Raw genomic sequence first — 24,778 nt, 5'->3', positions numbered from 1 at the left:
GAAATTGCTGTATACATACACTGGAGCTCACCACACAAATGAACTCATTTCTACAAGGCTTACGGGCGAGAGAATTTCACGATTGCTCTTTCTCTTGCTTTTGAGCGAGGAGACTGGCGAGAGAGATTTTTTTTCCGTCTTACGCATCGGTTTTCGTTGCTCGCTATTTCATCGGCGTCGTTTTCGCTTCGCTCTCTTGATGCAGTTTTGGGAGAACGCCGAAAATTTGATGATTTGAGCGAGGGACGATACCTAAAAACCTTCGCCATCGGCGAGGAAACGAGAAAATACTATCCCTGGAAGGCACAAATCACCTAAAGGTGGATTAAGTAACTTTTTTTTTTTTCAAAGGTCCTATAATCATATTTTAAATATTTTTTTAACTAACTGAATTGAACTGTTGGAAAAAATCATTTTTTGTTCTGTGATGAAAATGTAAAAAAACTTACAATTTAAAAAAAACTTAAACTGATAAATGTATTTTACAATTGAAGAGTACGTGAAGCAACCGTTTTATACTCATGCGGTTGCTGCTACCTCTAAACTTAAACCTAAGGCTGCCACCCTGAGAAGAACCCATGACTTTCCGCTTAGTGCATCTCCAGCGCTGGGTGCAAACATCGAAGCAAAGCTAATTTGCACCCGACGTCAACCCCATCGCGGTACCTGTCGCGGTAGCAAATTTGCTCTCAGTTCTTCGGGATTTCACTTTGCTACCCGGTATTCTGCCTGTTTGCTACCGCATCAAGTGGAATTATGCACGGAAAATCGAATCAAGCACGGATTTTTTTTAATTTAAAAAATTAAAAACTTTAAAACATTTAAAAAATTAAAAAAAAAAAATTTAAAAAAAAATAAAAAAATTAAAAAATTTAAAAAAATTAGAAAATTAAAAAATTTAAAAAATTAAAAAAATTAAAAAAATTTAAAAAATTTAAAAAAATTAGAAAATTTAAAAAATTAAAAAAAATTAAAAAAAATAGAAAATTTAAAAAAAATTAAATTATTTTTTTTAAATTTAAAAAATAATAGGAAAAATAATATGAAAAATAAATAAAAATTAGGCCGTTGCAAATATTTTTTGAAGTTAATGTCCCTCGACTCTGGTCCAGGTCGTGGGGGGGGGAGGGGGGGGGGAAAGATTTTTTTTCGCCGAAAAAAAACTTTTTGCGGTGCTGTACATTGGAATTCCACAAAAATTGAAAATATTTTTGACCGAACCCAGACATGCTAAATATGATTTTAAACGCAGGAAAATGCATTTCTAATTGTTTTCAGTTGGATGGACTTATATTTCCTTTAAAATTTGGAAGTTTTTTGAAAAACATATTTTTTTGCCGCCTGGTTTTTCGAACCGGGGGCGACATAAACTTTGAAAAATATGTGTGATTGCGCACATAAGAGCGTCTGTATGATCCTGTCGCACTTTCTTTCCCGGTAATTACAAACAACTGTTGTTACGATACAAAACGAAACTATATTTAACAAAAACTCTTTATTCGCGTTTAAACTAGATTATATTTCGCGGTAACTGAACAGAACCGAACTGTTCCGACCTGTTCTGAAGTCTGTCAGGGAATGGGACTGATCTTGGGATGTTTTCCCTCAAGAAACTGAGCGGTCAGGACAAGTTCACTGACCCTTTTCCATCTGTTTGTGTTCTGTGAGTACAAATATGTGTGTGTTTACAAGTAACGTAGAGTGAGAAAACTAGACAACAGAAACTGCGGTAAAAACTACACGAAAACAGTACAGTACAGAAGTTTCTGACTAGAATCTTAATCTTGTGTGTAAACAGCCTGAAATAATAGAAAAAATATTATTTTTTTAAATTAAAATTTTGTAAAAGTAAAAAACAATGAAATTTTGAAATTTTTTATTTTTGAATTTTTAAATTTTTGAATTTTTAAATTTTTGAATTTTTTGAATTTTTGAATCACCCACAAGAGCAGACATAGAAAAACGCATTCAAAACTTTGCCCCAGGCTTGCCGGTACTTGTCGGGTATCAGAAAATGAGTACCCGACAGGTACCGACACATATTTTTCTTCTACAGATGAACTTGAGATCAAATTTGATACCTGCTTTGCTACGCGCGGTGGGAGACTCGGGGGCAAACTCGAGAGCAAATTAGGTGGGACTTTCGACATTTTCGAAAAATGAAATTCTTTGAAATTTTCAATAGGATTAAAAAGTTTAATGAACTTTTAGCATTTCTAGGCATGAAACAACACATAATTATTGATTTTGAAGGTAAACGAGAGCAAAAAATGATAAAAACCCATTTTTGCCCCCCGCGGTGGGCTTGTTTCGGTGGCAAATTTGCTACCCTAGCGGTGGGGATGGCGGAATTTTTTCAAGGTGGCAAATTTGATCTCGGTATTCATGAGCCGGGTGCAAATTTGATTTGCACCCCAGCGCTGGAGATGCCCTTATGAGGCGAAACCCGTAACCATTCGGCCACAGGAGGTTGGCAGTTCTGAACCCCTCTCTCCAACACATTATGCTACCAAACTTTCATTCGGTTCGCGAAAAAATCGTTTTTCGTTCTTCTCTCCTCCATTCGATGTTTCCATTGTTTAAATAAGGCTTTCTAGTCAAAGATTTACCAACACATTCAAAGTATGGTTACATGGCAGTTGCGGTCCGATTGACTGGACTGGAGTTCTGTTTTATCGGGGGGTCCATCTCTCATTTACGATCTTAATCCGTTAATGTATTTCAAGTATCTAGCTAATTCTTCAAAATTAAGATATGGAAAACTCTATGTCCACATCTCAAAACTTTACGTAGTCTACGCCATTCCGGTTATGTCTGTGACATAACTACTTTGACTTTTTATATTTTTTATCAGTCAATTTAATTACACATGTGTTTTCAATTCAATTCGGTTTTTACGTGTGAATAATCAAGCTTCAATGATTACATTTAAGTACATAACAGAGTTACATTTGGACACTCCTAACAAATTGATGCCTCTGTTCTCTCTTATGTTAACTAGATAGGAAAACCAGCAAGCTTAGTACTAGAGAGCACAGAGGCATCGATATATGTACTAAATAGTGTGCGTTTAAAAACCGATTACAATGTTGAATATGATTGAATAACCACTTGAAAAACGTACACCAAAAGCCCCATAAGCATCACCGAAGCCTGTCCACCAATCAAACATCCCGCATTATCTCCATTGGGCTGCAAATTCCGTGCATCGAAAGACCTCATTAGTCCGTATTGGCTGATCGCCAGCTCCTTCCTTCCACTGACTATAACACGACACACTTTGGTCGCCGAGCACTTCCTTTCGACGGCCAAGTTGATTGAGATTGATCCGCCATTTGACAAGCATTCGGTAAATTTCACGTATCCTTGTTCCTTGGAGGAAATCCCAAATTTGTTCGTTTCTAGCTCACCAAGAGCTTCCGCCAGTTCTGGCTCGTAGTCAATGCTCGATCCGTTACAACTTTGGAGGGATACCTCGACGTGATTCGCGTCTCGTACGATACTGGCCCGTACACAGCCTTTGATGGCGATGAACGTTTGCTCACTTTTCTTCCCTGAGAGAGTCTCGATGGTCATCGATTCCACGGTGCCGTCGTAAGAAACGTGCTCTCCCTGATCCTTTGCCAAAGGAGAAAACGTACAGGCTCGGATTATCGCCAGGATGGCGGCCATTAGAGCAAAGAGGGTTAACTTGGCCATGATTTGCTTTGTCAGGATAAAACTGGTGTGGCATTAGCACGGCACTTGGAATGTTCTTTTATACCATGCATTAAATGGATTGGATTGTTCAGTGCGGTAAACTTCTCTCCTGGGTATTGCATTAGTAATCGTTAAGAAATCGTGTAACACACATTTTTTTTCAATTTCGGGACGAGTTAACTTATTAAATGATGGCACTACTGAGTTTAAGGCAAGCTTGATATTGCTGAAATTTCAGCAATCGTTTTACAGTTTTATATGATTAATACAGTCTAGACTCGATTATGTTTTTTTAGTGCCTGAATACACCGAAATAAAAATACACGCCACTTTATTTATTTTAATTTTTAAGTTTAAGGCTGGATTTTCATGGATTGTGCAACGACATCGAGAGCACGAGCATCGAACCAACTCGATGCTCATGGCTTGCGTTACTTCATTTAGCTTGGAGACAAACCCAAAATCGACTTTCCGGAATAAGGTTTTACGCCGACACGATTTGGAGGTTAGAACGAGTGCACTGTTTACGTGGACTTAGCACAGTTCGATGCGGTCGTCGATTTTGTTCGGGGAAATTCGTCGACAATCGACGAAGACCATGTAAACAGTGCACACGAGCTGTCAAATGACGTCACGGTGTAAAACCCAGTTAGGTTTTACAGTGTGACGTCACGAGCGCGCACGCACACACATTTTTACTGAGACACACGGGCAAAAAATGTAAACAGTGCAGCCAAGCTGTCAAATTTCTAACCTCAAAACCGAGTCGGCGTAAAACCTAATAGGGAACACTTGCATGCAAGTTAACGAAGGATGGCAAATGACATGTTCAAACGTAAACAAAGCAGCATTAGGTTTTACGCCGACTCGGTTTTTAGGTTAGAAATTTGACAAATTGGCTGCACTGTTTACATTTTTTGCACGTGTGTCTCAGTAAAAATGTGTGTGCGTGTGTGCAAGTGACATCACGCTGTAAAACCTAATTGCGTGGCGGTTGGAATTCCAGCACAACTTTTGAAATAAGCTGATGTTGCTCAATAAATCTTTTTTAAAAGGTCGTATGAGTAGACTAGCGTCCTATGGGTGAAACTGGAATCACTAACGTGGCCATAACGCAGCGAAAACTCAACCAGTTTGCATACTTCTTTGTTAGATTCGTTGGACTCGTTAGAATGTCTATTTTCCAAAAATGACCCGCAGAACCCGGAAATGTTCCGGTGAGTCACGGGGTCAAACAGGGTCAAAAATTGCCATTTTTGGGTCCCGCACAAATTTGTTAAAAGAAATCTTGGAAAAAATACAATTTTTCATGTTACGATCTTTGTTCTACCCACATACAGTGCTGACCAGGGTAGGTAAACCATCACCATCGCACTATCATTGATGCATATTTCGGTGCGTTCCTCGTCTCTTAAAATTTCTCTTCTCTTTCGCAGCCGAGTGATGGTCGGCTTGCTATCGCGAATATCGAAAGCCTATCACATCGACGAGAAATACCCTCTCGCTGGCTCCGATGGAACTATCGTTCCAACCGGAGAGGCACGCACACGAAATTGCCGTATACATACACTGGAGCTCACGCACACAAATGAATTCATTTCTACAGGGCTTACGGGCGAGAGAATTTCACGATTGCTCTTTCTCTTGCTTTTTGAGCGAGGGGACTGGCTGTGTGAGAGATTTTTTTCCGTCTTACGCATCGGTTTGTTCGTTGCTCGCTATTTCATCGGCGTCGTTTTCGCTTCGCTCTCTTGATGCAGTTTTGGGAGAACGCCAAAAATTTGATGATTTGAGCGAGGGACGATATCTAAAAGCCCTCGCCATCGGCGAGGAAACGAGTATATACCATCCCTGGTGCTGACCATGGATTTTGAACCAATGGGGATGTTCCGGATTGGGCGGACAGGTTCCCTACCCCGGGGGAACCGGTCAAGGGGCGGTCAGAAATAAAACTATTTCTATCATGGCAATATGGGTGTCAAAGTTCATTATTTTCGAAATCGAGCTCATCTGTGATCCCCAAAACCACTTTTGGGCCGATCTGGCTACTTTGGGACCGGTTCCCGGCACTCCGGTGAAACCCGGAATATGGCAAATTTTGATAGGACAATATGGATGTCAAAGTTCATCATTTGCAAAATTAAGCTCATCAATGATCCCCAAAACCACTTTTGGACTGATCAGGCCACTTTGGGACCGGTTCCCGGTACTCCGGTGAAACTCCGGTGGAATACGACAAATTACGGGATTTGCAAAATCAAGCTCATCTATGATCCCCAACACTAAGAAATTGAAGAAAATTTAAGAAATTTAAAAAAAATAAAAATTAAAAAAAATAGAAATTTTAGAAATTAAGAAATTTAGAAGCAATTAAAGGAGTTAAAGAAATTGAAGACATTCATTTTTTTATGATTCAAGAAATTTTAGAAATTATAAAAATTTAGAAATTATAAAAAAAATTTAAATTTAGAAAAACTCTGAAATTTTTGAAAACATAGAAATTTAAAAAAAAAACTTAGTAATTTTAAAAATAGATTTTTTTTTATTTTTTGAAAATTTTAGAAAACTAAAAAAAAATTAAGAAAATTGAAAAAAAAATTTTTAGAAATTTTAGACATTTTGTAATTTAAGAAATTTAAGCAAAACCTAGGCAAGCAATCCGTCCAACGGTGGACGGATTCCGCCTGCAAAACAATGGCCAGAAGATTAACTCCATTTCACCATGCAAAATCAGCTGTTTTGATTTTTGACAGATAGAATTAGTTTCGTCAAGTCAGAGCCAAACTTATGAGAAATTGGACAAGTTTTCCGGTAAAAATGTTTCCGAGACTGAAAAATCAAGTCTGTCATATAAAAATTGCCGAAAACCACCAAAAAACCTAATTTTTCGCCATTTTAATTTTTTAAACCGCTGTATCTTCCCAAGGATTGGACATAGGACAATATAGAGAATTTTATGTAAAATTGTCTGGCAAATCGATTCCCACTATCGGTGTTTAAACATTTTGACGTTTAGACCACAAACAATTTTAGTAAATGATTTTTGTATTTTTTTTAAGAGAGACATACCATCCTGCATTTTTCGTCAGTCTTTTGTAACATCTTAGCCTATTTCCTCAAAAATTTTAAACGAAAGAAATCGTGACATCACCCTAAAATTTGAGCTTTAATCTTAAAAATCAAAAAATCTCATAGAATCGGCGAGTATTTTTATTTCAGTGTATTTTTTCAGAGAGTCCGTCAATTTCCTACAAGTTGGTCTTCGACCACTTTTTGATACGATGCAAGGCTTTGAGATACAGTAATTTTTAAATTGCAAAATACAAAAGTATTTAAATAACTTACGCCCTTCTCAAATGTTATTTTCGAGTACAATTCGCTCCATATACACACAAATGGCTTATATAGGCAAAGTTTCATTGAAATCGGAGAAGTACCAGTACCAGTACCAGAAAAATTCCTGATTAGAGCTGGAATTGCTCACTTAAGTGCTTATAACTTTTGATAGGATTGTCAGATCTTAAATGTGTTGAGCTCGTTGGAAAGGTTCAAATACCTTTCTAAAAATGTATAACAAGTCGAGTTTCCTCTCAAAAACCACCCTTTTTACAATCTTCTGGACTTTCGTCGTTTTTTTGACATAACTTTTGAAGTACTTTACTAAACTTTGTAATTTGAATTTCAATAGGGACTTACGGGACCCCAAGACGAATAGAATGAGGTCAGACCGATCCAAATCGGTTCAGCCAGTGCTGAGATAGTCGAGTGCATATTTTTCGGTGCAACTACACACGCATACACACACAGACATTTGCTCAGAATTCGATTCTGAGTCGATATGTATACAAGAAGGTGGGTCTTAGAGGTCTTATTAAGAAGTTCATTTTTCGAGTGATTTTATAGCCTTTCCTCAGTAAGGGGAGGATGGCAAAAACAACAGTTAGACTTCTTCGAAGTTGTTTACGAGGGGTATTTATTATTAAAATCGTTTCGTTCATGAATGATTTCTGATATTCTGTGCATTTGTACATGAATTACTTGTCCTGTGATCTATTATGTTTGTAGATCTGACAACCTTTTCACTTGTGATTTTAGGGACAAAGGAATGCTTTTTTTAACACTGAATTTTTCAAGATTTGTACGATTCACAGGCTTTACATTTTTTTTATGAAACTACGCTATAAAAATTCTTCAATCATACTCCACACTTACAGATAGACACACTGTACAGCAAACATTTCAAACGATTTTTTTTTCAATATCCACCAAAATCAATTGTCCCAACTATCATCACCATCAGTCCTCCAACCAGTAAAGCCCCCTGCCCTGCAATCACCGTTCCACCCCCCTTGGGCAGCAAATCCCGCGCATCGTACGACATTCCAAACGGCGCTCCCAGTTCCTTCCTTCCGCTGGCAATCACCTCGCACGGTCCCGTCCTTATTCCCGCCGTCAAACACGCCTGTTGAATCCTCACGTCGAAGTACAGCGTGCCACCGCCGATCGTGCATTCGGTAAACCGGATCAGCCCAACATCCCTCTCGGAGATCCCCAGCGAAGCAGTGTGCAGCAGCCCAAGCGCGTCCGTCAGTTCGCGGCCGTAGTCGAACTTGGATCCGTAGCAGCTTTCGACGCTCACCTGCACGTGGTCCGAGGTCCGGACGATGCTGGCCCGTACGCAGCCCTGGACGAGGGCCGTTTCGTGAAGTGGCAACGTTTGGTTGTCGACTCGGGGCTTCTTCATGGTGAGTGACACTATGGTTCCGTTGTACGACACCGGTTCACCGGAGTCCTTCTCATCTACGGTAGCTGGGCAGCAATGGACTAGGACGGCCTGGACGGCTGCCATCAGGACGACGAGGAATAACTTGGCCATGATCACGATATGAACTGGTATGTAGGTGACGGGTCACATTGGGTGTTCTTTTATACCGTCGTTAATGCTGATGAATACTTGCAATACTCAAAGGGGAAACGTTTAGCAAGCCTATTGATGGTAAACATTACCCCTGAGTATTGCAAAACATCTACCAAAGGATGATTGTGGTGGAATTTGTTCACCGAAACGTTATAAAGTAATGGAATAGGATTATTTCATTACCGTAATTTTACACATTAACCTTGTATGAGGTAATTTTGAGCTTCTTTTACTATAAGAATAATTTGACTTCCCTTCAGTCCTTAAATACCATCAATATTTATACTTTTTTTTAAATGTTTTTTTGCTATTCTACAATAAATCATGATTAGGGGAAATATACCCTTTCTAATCAAACACCTTTCTTCGTCATATGGAGAGATTAATGCTCGATTAAAGCTCCAAAAATACTATGTAGACTAAAAACTTACCAACAACAACACCACCTAGAGTAAGCACGCAAATGTATGCCACTTACTGGACAAAAAGATCAAATTTAATGCACTTTTGATTATAATTTCTTTTTTGCAAGACCATTTCTCATCATTTTGTTGGCACACACATCCACACGCAAGATGAGAGCTTAACTGCTTAACGAAAGTCGCCATCAACATCTTTTCACTTGCGCTAACGTTTTCAAAGCGCTTAAGAGATGAAATTGCTTTCAACGGCAACATGTTCTTTTGAACATCAGTGAGTCACTCACTTGAAAAATAATCCCGAAACATGTAAGTAATTAGCAAGCACCATCAAAAAAACAAACGCGCCAAGTCTTTTGACATTTGACTTTTGACGACCCATTCCAATCGAAGGCTGGAGAAAACCGAGCGAGAAGCGAACGCAAATAAAGAACAAAGGGTGGCCACCAACACCACCAGCAGCGCCTGTTGGAGCGAGCCAGTGATGCCAGGAAACTTTCTCTATAAATGCTTTTTTTCTTTGAATGCTTGTAAAAGGAATAGAATAACTTTTAGTAAAAGTGAAAATAAACAGAAATGTTCACAAAAAGTAGCTCTACTCGCTGGTACTTGGTTTTAGTAAATTTCAAGGAACACTTCCTATTCCTACACTGGTTATATTCCCCCTATCTTTTGTTAATTCTCTTATTTTGCTGCTTTTTTCCGGAAGTTTTAGAAAATTTTAACATCTTTACTGAGTAGGAAATAGAATTATCTAGAAATTTCACTTTTCGCTATAGAGCAATTCTCTCAGATTTCGGTCATTCGATTTTTTTTTGTTTTTTTTAATCCGAATGAAACTTTTGTGGTGCCTTCGGTATGCCCAAAGAAGCCATTTTGCATCATTAGTTTGTACAAATTTGGCAGCTGAGCAATTCTCTACCAAAACCGGAAATGGATTTTATTTGTATTTTTTGATTTGGCTCAAACTTTGTGGGGGCCTTCCCTATACCCAAATATGCTATTTTGTGTCATTGGTTCAACCATACAAGTCTCCATACAATTTTGGCAGCTGTCCATACAAAAATGGTATGTAAATATTCAAACAGCTGTAACTTTTGAGTGAATTTTTTGATCAATTTGGTGTCTTCGGCAAAGTTGTAGGTATTGTTGAGGACTATTGAGAAAAAAATAGGTACACGGAAAAAAAATTTGAGGATTTTTTTATCAACTTTTTTTTACCAAAACTCAATTTCCCAAAATACGTATTTTTTGATTTTCGAGATTTTTTGATATGTTTTAATGGACAAAAATCCGCAACTTTTGAGCCATAGAGAAACATGGTCAAAAAATCTGCCGCCGAGTTATGAATTTTTGAAAAAATAGTGATTTTTGGAAAAAATCGAAGTTTCATGCAAAAACAAGTTTGACATTATTTTTTAATGCAAAATTGAATTTGCAATCGAAAAGTACTTTACATATTTTTTGATAATGGGCTCCGTTTTCTAGATAAAGCCACCGAAAGTTTGATTTTAGCGAAATATTTGCAGTTTTTTTCAATTTTTAAAAATAGTGACCATTTCTAAAAATATTTTTTTTGAGAAGTTCAGAAAATTTGCTATAAAATTGTCTAAGAGACATTGAAGATTGGACCTCTGGTTGCTGAGATACAGCGGCTTAAAGAAAAAGAAACACGAAAATTGAAGTTTTCTAAGTCTCACCCAAACAGCCCACCATTTTCTAATGACGATATCTCAGCAATTAATGGTCCGATTTTCAATGTTAATACATGAAACAATCGTGAAATTTTCCGATATTTTGAAAATTTTAAAATCAGGACTAACATTTTAAAAGGGCCAAACATTGAATATTACGCCCATTTAAAATGCTAGTCATGATTTAAAATTTTTTATAATATTTTGCCTTCCTCACTGAGGTAAGGCTATAATCCTGCTCGAAAATTGAACTTTTGAAAAACAGCTCATAGACCTATATTCATGTATACCTATCGACTCAGAATCGAAAACTGAACAAATGTCTGTGTGTGTGTATGTGTGTGTGTATGTATGTATGTGTTCAAAATTCTTGCCAAGTTTTCTCAGCACTGGCTGGACCGATTTTGATCAAACCGGTTGCATTCGACTTGGTTTAGGGTCCCATACATCGCTATTGAATTGTTTGAAGTTTCGATAAGTAGTTAAAAAGTTATATATAAAAATGTGTTTTCACATTTATCCGGATCTCACTTATATGCATGAAAACTATGTCTGGATCCATCATCCAAGCCATCGTTGGTTAGATAATTTAACGATTCAACGAGTCCAAAACATTGAAGATCTGGCAACCCTGTCTCGAGATATAGCCACTTAAGTAATATTTATGTACTTTTTGGAAGCCGGATCTCACTTAAATGTATGTAATCTATGTCCGGATCCACGATCCGACCCATCGTTGGTTAGGTTATCAAAAAACTTTTCCAACGAGTCTGAAACATTGAAGATCTGGCAACCCTGTCTCGAGATATAGCCACTTAAGTAATATTTATGTACTTTTTGGAAGACGGATCTCACTTAAATGTATTTAAACTATGTCCGGATCCATCATCCGACCCATCGTTGGTTAGGTTATCAAAAACCCTTTCCAACGAGTCCAAAACATAAAAGATCTGGCAACCCTGTCTCGAGATATGTCCACTTAAGTGATATTGATGCACTTTTTTGAAGCCGGATCCCACTTAAATGTTTGTAAAATATGTCCGGATCCACCATCCGACCCATCGTTGGATAGGTTATCAAAAAACCTTTCCAACGAGTCCAAAACATTGAAGATCTGGCAACCCTGTCTCGAGATATGATTACTTAAGTTATATGTGTGTACGTGTTTTTCTGGATCTAAAAAAAATAGCTGAAATGTGTGTCCAAACCACTCATATTACCCATTGTTGGTAAAAAGTGAGGAAGGCATCAACCACGTAGGTGGATTAAGTTAGTTTTTTTTTTCGAAAAGATCGGAAAATTTAACGAATGTTTCATATATTAACATTGAAAATCGGACCATTAGTTGTTGAGATATCGTCATTAGAAAATGGTGGGCTGTTTGGGTGAGACTTAGAAAACTTCAATTTTCGTGTTTCTTTTTCTTTAAGCCGCTGTATCTCAGCAACCAGAGGTCCAATCTTCAATGTCTCTTAGACAATTTTATAGCAAATTTTCTGAACTTTTCAAAAAAAATATTTTTAGAAATGGTCACTGTTTTTAAAAATTGAAAAACTGCAAATATTTCGCTAAAATCAAACTTTCGGTGGCTATATCTAGAAAACGGAGCCCATTATCAAAAAATATGTAAAGTACTTTTCGATTGCAAATTCAATTTTGCATTAAAAAATAATGTCTAACTTGTTTTTGCATGAAACTTCCAGGGTTGTTACGGAAAAGTCGAAAAAAAATCCGCGCCAGATCCGCGCCGACCCCGAAACCCAATCCGCGCGAAATCCGCTTTATAGAAAAATCGCGACAAACATAGAAGAGAGTAACGTAATGAATAAAATTTTAAACGAAAAAAGAATAATACAGAAAGCATAACTGATCCGTTGATCAGTTGTGGATTCATATCCCACCTGCACCAAGTGGAACCTTTTCAGCCATTTCTGAAACAATATTAGCATTTTTTGTAACACTTTAAATATCGTGCTTTAAAAACAAATTCAGGAAAAAAATTTAAATTCAAAAATTTAAAAAATTTTAAACCCTGAAATAAATAACCAAATTATAAAATCTAGGATTTTGTACTATTTCTCTTAATATGACTCCGAAAATGATTTGAACTAAAAATGGCAAAAACAATAATTTAATAATTCAATAATTTAATAATTTAATAATTTAATTATTTAATTATTTAATAATTTAATAATTTAATAATTTAGTAATTTTAAAATTTAATAATTTAATAATTTAATAATTTAATAATTTAATAATTTAATAATTTAATAATTTAATAATTTAATAATTTAATAATTTAATAATTTAATAATTTAATAATTTAATAATTTAATAATTTAATAATTTAATAATTTAATAATTTAATAATTTAATAATTTAATAATTTAATAATTTAATAATTTAATAATTTAATAATTTAATAATTTAATAATTTAATAATTTAATAATTTAATAATTTAATAATTTAATAATTTAATAATTTAATAATTTAAAAATTTAATGATTTAATAATTTAATAATTTAATAATTTAATAATTTAATAATTTAATAATTTAATAATTTAATAATTTAATAATTTAATAATTTAATAATTTAATAATTTAATAATTTAATAATTTAATAATATAATAATTTAATAATTTAATAATTTAATAATTTAATAATTTAATAATTTAATAATTTAATAATTTAATAATTTAATAATTTAATAATTTAATAATTTAATAATTTAATAATTTAATAATTTAATAATTTAATAATTTAATAATTTAATAATTTAATAATTTAATAATTTAATAATTTAATAATTTAATAATTAAATAATTTAATAATTTAATAATTTAATAATTTAATAATTTAATAATTTAATAATTTAATAATTAAATAATTAAATAATTTAATAATTTAATAATTTAATAATTTAATAATTTCATAATTTCATAATTTCATAATTTAATAATTTAATAATTTAAAAATTTAATAATTTAATAATTTAAAAATTTAATAATTTAATAATTTAAAAATTTAATAATTTAATGATTTAATTATTTAATTATTTAATAATTTAATTATTTAATTATTTAATTATTTAATTATTTAATTATTTAATTATTTAATAATTTAATAATTTAATTAATTTAATAATTTAATAATTTAATAATTTAATAATTTAATAATTGAATAATTTAATAATTTTATAATTTAATAATTACATAATTTAATAATTTAATAATTTAAAAATTTAATAATTTAATAATTTAATAATTAAATAATTTAATAATTTAATAATTTAATAATTTAATAATTTAATTTTTTAATAATTTAGTAATTTTATAATTTAATAATTTTATAATTTTATAATTTAATAATTTAATAATTTAATAATTTAATAATTTAATAATTTAATAATTTAATAATTTAATAATTTAATAATTTAATAATTTAATAATTTAATAATTTAATAATTTAATAATTTAATAATTCAATAATTTAATAATTTAATAATTTAATAATTTTATAATTTAATAATTTAATAATATAATAATTTAATAATTTAATAATTTAATAATTTAATAATTTAATAATTTAATAATTGAATAATTTAATAATTGAATAATTTAATAATTTAATAATTTAATAATTACATAATTTAATAATTACATAATTTAATAATTTAATAATTTAATAATTTAATAATTTAATAATTTAATAATTAAATAATTTAATAATTTAATAATTTAATAATTTAATAATTTAATTTTTTAATAATTTAGTAATTTTATAATTTAATAATTTAATAATTTAATAATTTAATAATTCAATAATTCAATAATTTAATAATTTAATAGTTTAATAATTTAATAATTTAATAATTTTATAATTTAATAATTTAATAATATAATAATTTAATAATTTAATAATTTAATAATTTAATAATTTAATAATTTAATAATTTAATAATTTAATAATTTAATAATTTAATAATTTAATAATTTAATAATTTAATAATTTAATAATTTAATAATTGAATAATTTAATAATTTTATAATTTAATAATTACATAATTTAATAATTACATAATTTAATAATTTAATAATTTAATAATTTAATAATTAAATAATTTAATAATTTAATTTTTTAATAATTTAGTAATTTTATAATTTAATAATTTTATAATTTAATAATTTAATAATTTAATAATTTAGTAATTTAATAATTTAATAATTTAATAATTTAATAATTTAATAATTTCTAGAGTAAATTTTCAAAAGGTCCTATGTGCAAAAACCTCAATCTGAGTAATTTGATGTCAAAGTTTTGCTGGACATTTTTAAATCCCATTTAAGCAAAGTTGGGTATTTTTCATTTCTAAATACGCACAAAGAGACCTAGAATGATGCTTTTTAAGTGTACTTATTGGGAACTATCAAAAGTCTAGTTTAAACTTATCTCTGAATAAATTTGTTTCATACGACCTTTGATTGCACATAGGACACGTTTCATAGAACATTTTTTGCAGATAGGATAAAGCACATTGGAGCAAATGCGTGCAGCATTGCACATAGGACTTTTCTAAATTAAATTTAAATCTTTATTTAAAAAGAACTACTTTTTTATGATAATGATGTTTACCCAATCCTCGCGCAACGTGTGGTCACAGCTGATCGAGAGCATGAAATGTTTCAATGCTTGCAGCGCGAGAGAGAGATCCCGTTAGGAGAAAAAATCGACCAATCAGCGCTCTCGTCGTCAGCTGTCAGATAGGTGCTTGCAAAACATCCTATGCGATAATGTAAACAATATTTGGCTGAGTCGCATAGGACTTTTCAAGTTTTGCCAATTTTCAGTAGTTTTTTTTTTTGCTTTTTTACGTTTTTAAATGATTCAATCCTGTCGTAAGCTGTTTAGGTAAGTTATTTTAATAAAACAGTAAGGTGACAGCACTAATTATGGCGTTATTTTCGCGTTAATTTTTATTACAGTTCTGATCGGTGCCCAAATCTTCACCGAAAGAAACCGGCCTACCTGGAGGCGGGTCAGCGCGGATTCCCGGTAACGGTTCGAGTCGGTAGACAATAGTGCAATAAACATCTGCTTCAATACGACGGTGCTGAAAAATCCGACGGTATTGACTCTCGAGATTTATCCGGGACACAGGAAAAGAGCACCCGGCAAAAGATCAATTACCACGAGCTTAAACATCCGAGCAAGGTTCCCCAACGTCCACACAAACCTACGATTGACGGCCAGTCGACACCAACCCGAATCCCGGTGGACGCCCAAACGTTGCGGTTAAGCCTGGTGGATCTGGATAACGCCGAGGCCCACCGGACGCTCGAGGACGCGATCGAGTTTGCGTCGCAGATTCTGTCCGTGGACACCGACGGCGTGGAACCGCTGTACACGGTGCTGGAGCGGGAGCGGTTGACGCTGCGCGAGGACCGCGTGTCCGACGGGAACATCCAGCAGGATGTGCTGAGGAACGCACGCGTTACGGAGGAGGAGTACTTTGTGGCGCCACCGGGAAATATTACGCTCGAGCAGGAACCGAAGAAGTGAGGGCGGGGGGGATGGTTGGTGGGAAGGGGAGTGTGGGCTTCCGGCAGCTGCTGGAAGCTTGTAGGGATAGTAAATTTGTAGCTTTAGGTTTGGGGGTGAATGTAGTGGACGGTTTTAAGCTGAGCCCGATTGGACGAATGTTGCGCAATAATCTCAGAGATGAATTTAGACGAGGGGAAGCTGGAACAGCGGTGTACGAAGGAAGTTCCGGGATTCCGATGCGGGAGAACCTGAGCTTTGTAAAGGAAACATTTGATCCGAATGTACCGTTTGGAGTTACAATAGAGGAGCGATTTGCGAACGGGAAGGTTCCCTTGAATGATTCCTTGACCCTTAATCTGGACCAAGGTCACACGCTCTCCTGTCGATACCTGATCAACCCGTGGCCACGCTGCAGATCGTGCTGGATGCGTTTGAAAGTGGCGGCGATGCAAGCGTGAGGATTCACCGCAAGCTGGCGCCGTTCAAGTGTGGCATCGTGTGTCTTTCCGACAGTAAGTACTGCGTTCTTGTTTCTGATTTGAGTTTTAACTGTCTTTCTCGCTTTTCAGACCCCGCCCTGATGCCGGAGTTGCGCGACCTGGCCAAACATCTGTGCAACGTGCTGCGCAAAGCGAACCTTCCCGTGCTCGACTGCTCCGAGCGTAACGGCGATCGTTCCCTTTTCAAACAGCTGCACCACCTCGACTCGATTGCCGTCCCGTACTGCCTGCTGCTGCGCGACCAGTGTCTCCAGAATGGCCTCTTTCAGCTGCCCTCAGCGAAACGATTCACATCTCGGATTTACCGCAATATTTATTGAAAATAGTAACAAGTTTAGTTTAATAAATACAAATACACGCAAGCGCAAGTTTAGAAGAAATCGCATAGGTATTGTCTCACGTAGAAGCCGACCATCTTGCCGATGTGCACGATAAAGTCCATTCCTACGGTGCACTGAAGTCACGCGCTGCCGTCCATGATGGTTCCCTCGCCGGAGGCAAAGTTCAGGAACTTGAGATGAATAAGCGTTGAGATTTGCGCCAGCAAGTTGCACGCCAGGCCGATCTTCTCGTCCAGAATGGCGTAAAAGATGGCCAACAGCCGGTCGATGGTGAATGCCTTCGGTCCCAGCTGGATGGCATCTTCTCCGACACCTTGGTCTTTGCGTTGACCGACTGGAGGCGCTTCTTCTGCTTGCCGTGATATTTCATAAACAGTCGTTTGTCCTCCTTGGCGGCGCTGTGACTCGCGAGGTACGCCGCAATCAGCAGGAACTTCGCGTAGAAGGGCAGTTCCAGGTTTTGCGCCAGCCGCTTCATCGTTTGCATCTGCTTGACGGATTCCGAAGAAATCTGGCCGTCGACGGTGATGAGTTTTATAGTTTTAGAAATATTCCGCCAAAGCCGGGTCACATCGTCCGCGGCAATCGTCCCGTCCAGCACCGGTTCGCAGTACTTGTGGAAGCACTCGAGCGCAACCAGCTGCAGCTCCTTCAAGTCGCGACACACCTTGAAGAACACGTTCAGGAAGATGTTGAGGTAGTTTTCTTAGAAATCGGGCGTCAGCATCTCCACAATCTTCAGACGCTTATCAATTTCCTCCTCCGACAAGTTGGCATGCTTGTAGTACCTAAAAAGTACAACCAATCAGTATCACAAATTGCCCTAAAACATCCAAAATAACCCTTACTCAAACTCAATCCTTAATTGCTCCCGCACCGCCTCGAAATCGTTCATCTGTATTCATCTGTACTCGGCCACTACCGGCGCGAGCCCCGTCCTGACAAAGTACTTTTCAAACGGTAAATCCGACACACGAGCAGCACGCACACGTTCAGCCCGGTCACCTCCGGCAGTCGCAGCAACATTGGCAGCACGTTGTGGTCCATGTCGCGCACCCGTTCGGCGTTCTCCAGCACGACGATGTAGCTTCGCGAGGGCGACAGTCGCGCCAGCTGAGCCACAAAGTCCTTCATGGAGTCGACGCTGGCCAGCGAGGCGTACCCGTTGGCCGCGCACGGGACGTGACCGGTCAGTCGGTTCAGGATGGCCTTCGGCGAATCCTCGTTCCTACGGCGTTCTTTCGCACGATGCCGTCCAATCCCGGGCGCCACACATCTGGAATGACTCTCTCCAAATCACTCCACTGTTTAAAAAAAAACTGAGTTATCTATTTTATGAAGACTTACCTCCATCAGTGAAAAATCGCCTTTAAAAACAACAAAAAACTAAACCGTACAAAACGACCTATATGCACAAATTTTATGATTTTTTATGCTGCCTTGTTGGTGTTATGCTCCCAAGTTTTTGGGTGGCGTATCTGTCAAATTCGAGAGAGTGCAGATAGGGTGAATTGAACTTCTCTCTTTTGCTTTGACAGCATTGAAACATTTCATGCTCTCTTCCAGCTGATGACTACACGTTGTTCGTGGATTGTACAAACATGAAGATTGTAAAATATTTATGTTATAGAATTTTATTAAAATACGACTTATACATATTTTCAAATAAACTCAATAAACATGTACATAGGTCATTTTGATGTGGGCGTATGTGCATCAGCATAAAAAAATTATATTAATGTTCCATAGGTTGATTTGCTACGGTTCTATGTGCACGTTTCAGTCGATTGCACATAGGACTCCCGTGTGGTAAAACGACCTATATTTATTTGGTGTAGAATTTATTAAGAATGCTTTTAGGTTGTTTTGTATTTTATCAATAACTTTAAAAATAAAAGGCTTTGAAGAAATTGGATAAGCGGTGAGTGTAGTTTCCAGCTTGCAGAATGTAATGCAATAAATAACTCAGTTTGTTTACTTTTGTCGCATAGGACCTTTTGAAAATTTACTCTAGATTTAATAATTTAATAATTTAATAATTTAATAATTTAATAATTTAATAATTTAATAATTTAATAATTTAATAATTTAATAATTTAATAAATTAATAATTTAATAAATTAATAATTTAATAATTAAATTATTTAATAATTTAATAACTTAAGAACTTTCTTAAAAAATTAAGAATTTAATAATTAAAAGAAATCCATGTTAATTTTTTTTGTAATTCTTCAATGTGAAAATTCATATTTCTTTTTGCGTTTTTGAGTCTTCAAGTTTTGGCAATTTAAATTTATGAATTCTATTTTTTTTTTTTTGGTTTAATTGAATATGTAAATTCTGAAATTTTCAATTTTAGACGGAGATTTTAGCAGATTGCGTGGATTTAATCATGTTTTGATAATTGGGAGTAGAACCAATTCTACCTAAAGCAGAGTGGCAACAGAATCTTTCAATTTTTAATAAACCACAAATTTCAAAATTTAAATTTAAGGTTGAAAAAACTTAAAAAATCTAAAAAATCTGTAATTTTTCGAATTTTGTAATTTTGAAATTGAAACTAATATGCTCGCTAAATATTTATTGCTTGCTATATTAAAAAATGCCTTGGAAACTTTGGAACCCTGTACCGATCTAAAAAAAAACTAAAGGTTAAATCCAATCCGGACCATATCCTAAGAATCATTTATGTACATCCTTATATTTAAATCTTTGGAAAAAGTTTAAAATATGAGTCAGAAGATTAAAATTAAATGTATCATGTGAATAAATAAAGAAAAATATATAAACCAGGTTAGCAAATTATGAGTTGTGATGTTATGTATAATTTATATAAGAAATCTCAATAAATTTTTTGAAAATAAACATTCCTTGAAGATTATTTGGAAGATTCGTTTAAGAAAAAAAAAACAATGAATAATTTTCAGAAGAAAATTTTCTTCATTTACAACTTCTTAGAAATTGATGCTTTTGCACTCAAAGAAAAAGATTGAATTTATTTAATTGCTTGTAATATTTTCCTTTGTAACTTGAAAGAAATTCTATCGTTCTCAATTATTTTATTTATGAAAATTGCTATCCGCGCGAAATCCGCGCCTGAACGAAATTAGCCAGCAAATCCGCGCCAGATCCGCGCGATACGCGCCATCCGCGCGATCCGCGCCGTCCGTAACAACCCTGAACTTCGATTTTTTCCAAAAATCACTATTTTTTCAAAAATTCATAACTCGGCGGCAGATTTTTTGACCATGTTTCTCTATGGCTCAAAAGTTGCGGATTTTTGTCCATTAAAACATATCAAAAAATCTCGAAAATCAAAAAATACGTATTTTGGGAAATTGAGTTTTAGTGAAAAAAAGTTGATAAAAAAACCTGCAATTTTTTTTCCGTGAACCTATTTTTTCTCAATTGTCCTCAACAATACCCACAACTTTGCCGAAGACACCAAATTGATCAGAAAATTCACTCAAAAGTTACAGCTGTTTGAATATTTACATACCATTTTTGTATGGACAGCTGCCAAAATTGTATGGAGACTTGTATGGGTGAACCAATGACACAAAATAGCATGAAGGCCCCCACAAAGTTTGAGCCAAATCAAAAAATACAAAAAATAAAAATTGTCGAAATCGGCCGATTTCGTAGAGAGTTGCTCAGCTGGCCATACAAAAATGATGTATGAAAATTCAAAAATCTGTATCTTTTGAAGGAATTTTTTGATCGATTTGGTGTCTTCGGCAAAGTTGTAGGTATGGATATGGAGTACACTGAAAAAAAATGCACGGTAAAAAAAATTTGGTGACTTTTTATTTAACTTTTTGTCTCTAAAACATGATTTGCAAAAAAAACACTATTTTTTATATGTTTTAGAGGACATCAAATGCCAACTTTTACGAAATTTCCAGGTTGTGCAAAAAATCTTTGAGCGAGTTATGATTTTTTGAATCAATACTGATTTTTTCAAAAAATCGAAAAATTGGTCGCAAAAATTTTTCAACTTCATTTTTCGATGTAAAATCAAATTTGCAATCAAAAAGTACTCTAGTGAAATTTTGATAAAGTGCACCGTTTTCAAGTTAAATCCATTTTTAGGTGACTTTTTTGAAAATAGTCGCAGTTTTTCATTTTTTTTAAATTAGTGCACATCTTTGCCCACCATTGAAAAAAATATTTTTGAAAAGCTGAGAAAATTCTCAATCAATCAGTTTTATTTGTGAAAACGCTGTTCGATTAATATAAATTCCTAAAATCCATCATCTGACTATGATCCGTAATTTTGGTTTAACCCTTTCAGGCCTAATGGGTCATATATGACCCAAAAATCTAAATTTTCTAAAGTGGCCTATAATTTTTGTATGGTCATCTGGACCATTTTCCGATCATTAACTGCAAAAATATTTTTTTGAAAACACACACACTAAAATAACGTATCGCAAACAAAATCCACATGGTCCAATGCGGCGCGAACAACCGCAGTTTGGAGTGTTGTTTCCTTTCGTGATTCGTCATGTAATATGACCATGCTGCCACAAACACCACCGGCCGCCATGCTTCAACCTGCTGCCCAAATCCACCACATATGCTGGTTTGGTATTCATGCATCGTTTTGCTCCAAAATAGAGGTGGTGGAGTACGGAGAGGTGGAGCGATTTAAAGAGGGGGGGGGGGGGGGATCAGCCAGTGGAACTCAAGGTCGCAAGTGCGGCAGCGGTCAGCCGGCTTTTGACGAAACGGAACCACTTTTTGTGTGGATGTGTGGAACCCCTTCTTTTACGTGCTTTATACTTTGTGTTTCGTTTTTTTTTTTTTTGGTAGTCACCTCAACAGTCAAATAGTTTACGCGCCAAATTGGTTTATTTGATTTGAGTGATTGATTTTTGCGAGAATTTGCAAATTCGCTAGGAGACGATGATTTTAGCGGATTGCAGTCTGGATTTCGCCATGTGATGATTGTCTAAGCCCAAGCTGCCTAGGAATTGATAATAGGGAATAGAACCAACTCCACCTGAACCAGATTCTCAAAAGGATTTGGAAGATGGAAAATGCTGATGCTTAGCTTTTTTAAGGGGACAAGGGAAAATCTCCCCAAGTAATATTTTTGAAGAATTAGCAAATTAAATAAAAATTCAAAGTGCAGGTCATGTTTAGCAAGCATTTCAATATAGAGCAATTCCATGCCAAATAGGGATTCGGTTGTACCCAACCCTCTCCGATTTCAATGAAACTTTGTAGACATGTTATCCTAGGCATATATAAGCCATTTTTGTAAATATGAAGCCAGTTACACTCGATAATGACATTTGAGAAGGACGTAAGTGTTTTAAATATTTTTCTATTCCATAATTTAAATATTGCTGTATCTCGAAGCCGTTGCATCGTATCAAAAAGTGGTCAAAGACAAACTTGTAGGAAATTTGACGGGCTTTCCAAAAAAAAAAAACACTCAAAGAAAAAAACACTCCACTTTTATGAGATTTTATGATATTTAAGTTCTAAAGTCAAATTTGAGGGTGAGCCCACGATTTTTTTTCGTTCAAAATTTTTGTGAATAAAGCCTAATATGTTGCAAAAAGACTCACGAAAAAGGCAGGATGGAGCAACTCACCTAAAAAAATACAAAAATCATTTACTGAAACTGTTTTTTAAACAATTATACTGCCGTTCTACGCATAATTGTCCCATGTCAGTTTTTGACGATTTTGACTTTATGCCATTTTTAAGTTTAGTATGATGTGTACTTTAAGAGAAACACATAAAATCTGGTACTTTGTTCGGAAACTCATCAAAAACAACACCAAGTCTGTTTGTCCCATCGTTGAACTTCTACGCATAATTGTCCCACCATGTATTTTCTTACACGGAATCATTAGTTTTACTAAGCATTATGCCTTGTTTACCTGTTGTATAGCAAGAGGATCACAAAAAAGGGTGATAAACTGCTAACTGGGGCGATAAGGGACACATAGGGCGAATAGGAACCCTTGGGACAATTATGCGTAGAAACACAGAAATCGGTCGAAAAATTTCAATCGCGTTTTTCTCAGTTGCACTTTTTTGAACATGGGACAATTATGCGTAGAACGGCAATATAAGCAATGTAATTAGCTTATATCTGTAAGCCCATAATACATCCAATTGAAATGTGGTCAAAAGCAAACTTATGAGAAATTGGACGAGCATTCCGATAACAATATTTTCGAGACTAAAAAATCAAGTCTGTCATATATAAATTGCGAAAAACCATGAAAACCCCTATTTTTTCAACATTTTTATTTTTAAAGCCACTGTAACTTCACAAGGATTGGACTTAGGACAATGGTCAATATGGAAACTTTTATGTAAAATTGTCTGGAGAATCGACTCTCGTGTTCGGGTTTTGAAAAATGATGATGTTTAGAGCACTTTTCAAAAAAACAGTTTCAGTAAATGATTTTTGTATTTTTTTAGGTGCGTTGCTCCATCCTGCATTTTTCGTAAGTCTTTTTGTAACATCTGAGGCTATTTTCACAAAAAATTTGATCGTGGGCTCACCCTCAAATTTGACTTTTAAGCTTATAAATCATTTTTTTTATAAAAGTGGACACAGCAAAAAATCCGATGGTAAAATCGTATGCAAAAGCATGCAAATCACCTTCGTCAAAATAAACACTTAATATTACACACTGCATGTACAATACTACTACTCACAAAAAAAAAGTTGCAACCGACGGGATTCAAACCCAGCACCAACGGTAAGGGCTGGCGCCTTAGCCCGCTCGGCCATCAGACCGATGAAGAATTGAAAGGATAAACGCATATATGAGCTTGACATTTCGGTCAAGTAGGTTTCCCATACTGATGGGCTACATATTTCAGGGTGTAATATTACATAGAATTTCATAAAATAATGCAACATTTATTTTCCACCCAGGCCTTTTACACGCAGCTGGATTACTACTTTATTTGCTGTGGAGTGTTTTTTTTTCTTTCAGTGTATTTTTTTCGGAAAGCCCGACAAATTTCCTACAAGTTTGTCTTTGACCACTCCAGAGCCGTTTGCCAGTGGACGTTTGGGGACACTTCCGGAAAATACATATGAGATCAAATGAATTAAATTTGGTCAAAAACGGCATTTTTGGAGTCGAAAACGGCCCATTATCTTATGACTTTTTCGCGAATTTTAAAATTTTCATTTTGTTTAGAGTTGATTTTGGATGGTGGAGCAGCACGCACGCCATGCTGGATTACTCGTGTTTTATTTTTTTGTGATTTTAAAAAGCCCTTTCTATATCGTAGTTGATCAGAAGGCACGGCGTCGGGTAAATTGTGCAAGCATTTTTCAAATAATATATTGTAAATTTTCACGGTGAAAAAGTCAATTTCTACAGACTCATTTATCGAAAGACACGCTGACATTTAGGATGGCCACAGAGACGCCCAGATTCGTTTTTGCATTTTCATCTCTCTTAAGATTCGATTGTGTGAAGCGGGACCTCGCGGTTACTCTGCAGCGTGTTTTTCGTAGCATTTTGTTTGATGTTCTATTTTTCATAATCCTATTTTTATCATCGTTGATCGGAAGGCACGCCGCCGGTTTTGTTTGTTTAAATTTCTGTTTTAATTTCATCAAAATCTTTTACGCGTTTCGTTGATCGTAATAATTCATTCCAACTGGCAGTTTCAG

The 24,778-nt window shown here is 34.9% G+C and overlaps 3 protein-coding genes and 1 pseudogene across 6 annotated transcripts in view; 2 read left to right on the top strand and 2 right to left on the bottom strand.

The window, feature by feature from the left end:
* The window catches only part of LOC6049876, a 42,799-nt gene that overhangs the window by 12,504 nt on the left and 5,517 nt on the right, over window positions 1-24,778 (bottom strand). The window lies entirely within an intron of this gene.
* On the top strand, window positions 8,585-16,635 carry LOC6033905 (glutamyl-tRNA(Gln) amidotransferase subunit C-2, mitochondrial-like). The gene is made up of 2 exons (XM_038250311.1): window positions 8,585-8,596; window positions 15,813-16,635. Exons 1-2 carry the CDS (start codon window positions 8,585-8,587, stop codon window positions 16,290-16,292), a joined length of 492 nt encoding a protein of 163 aa, XP_038106239.1. The 3' UTR covers window positions 16,293-16,635.
* On the top strand, window positions 16,304-17,157 carry LOC6033906 (DNA polymerase subunit gamma-2, mitochondrial). The gene is made up of 3 exons (XM_038250310.1): window positions 16,304-16,555; window positions 16,630-16,786; window positions 16,844-17,157. The coding sequence occupies exons 1-3, from the start codon at window positions 16,304-16,306 to the stop codon at window positions 17,092-17,094; spliced, it is 660 nt and encodes a 219-aa protein (XP_038106238.1). The 3' UTR covers window positions 17,095-17,157.
* On the bottom strand, window positions 17,121-18,468 carry LOC6033907 (annotated as a pseudogene).

The sequence above is a fragment of the Culex quinquefasciatus genome, chromosome 2, assembly GCF_015732765.1.
Source record: "Culex quinquefasciatus strain JHB chromosome 2, VPISU_Cqui_1.0_pri_paternal, whole genome shotgun sequence".
Taxonomy (NCBI): domain Eukaryota; kingdom Metazoa; phylum Arthropoda; class Insecta; order Diptera; family Culicidae; genus Culex; species Culex quinquefasciatus.
The sequence above is the reverse complement of the archived record's forward strand: the minus strand, read 5'-3'. Positions and strand labels throughout refer to the sequence as shown.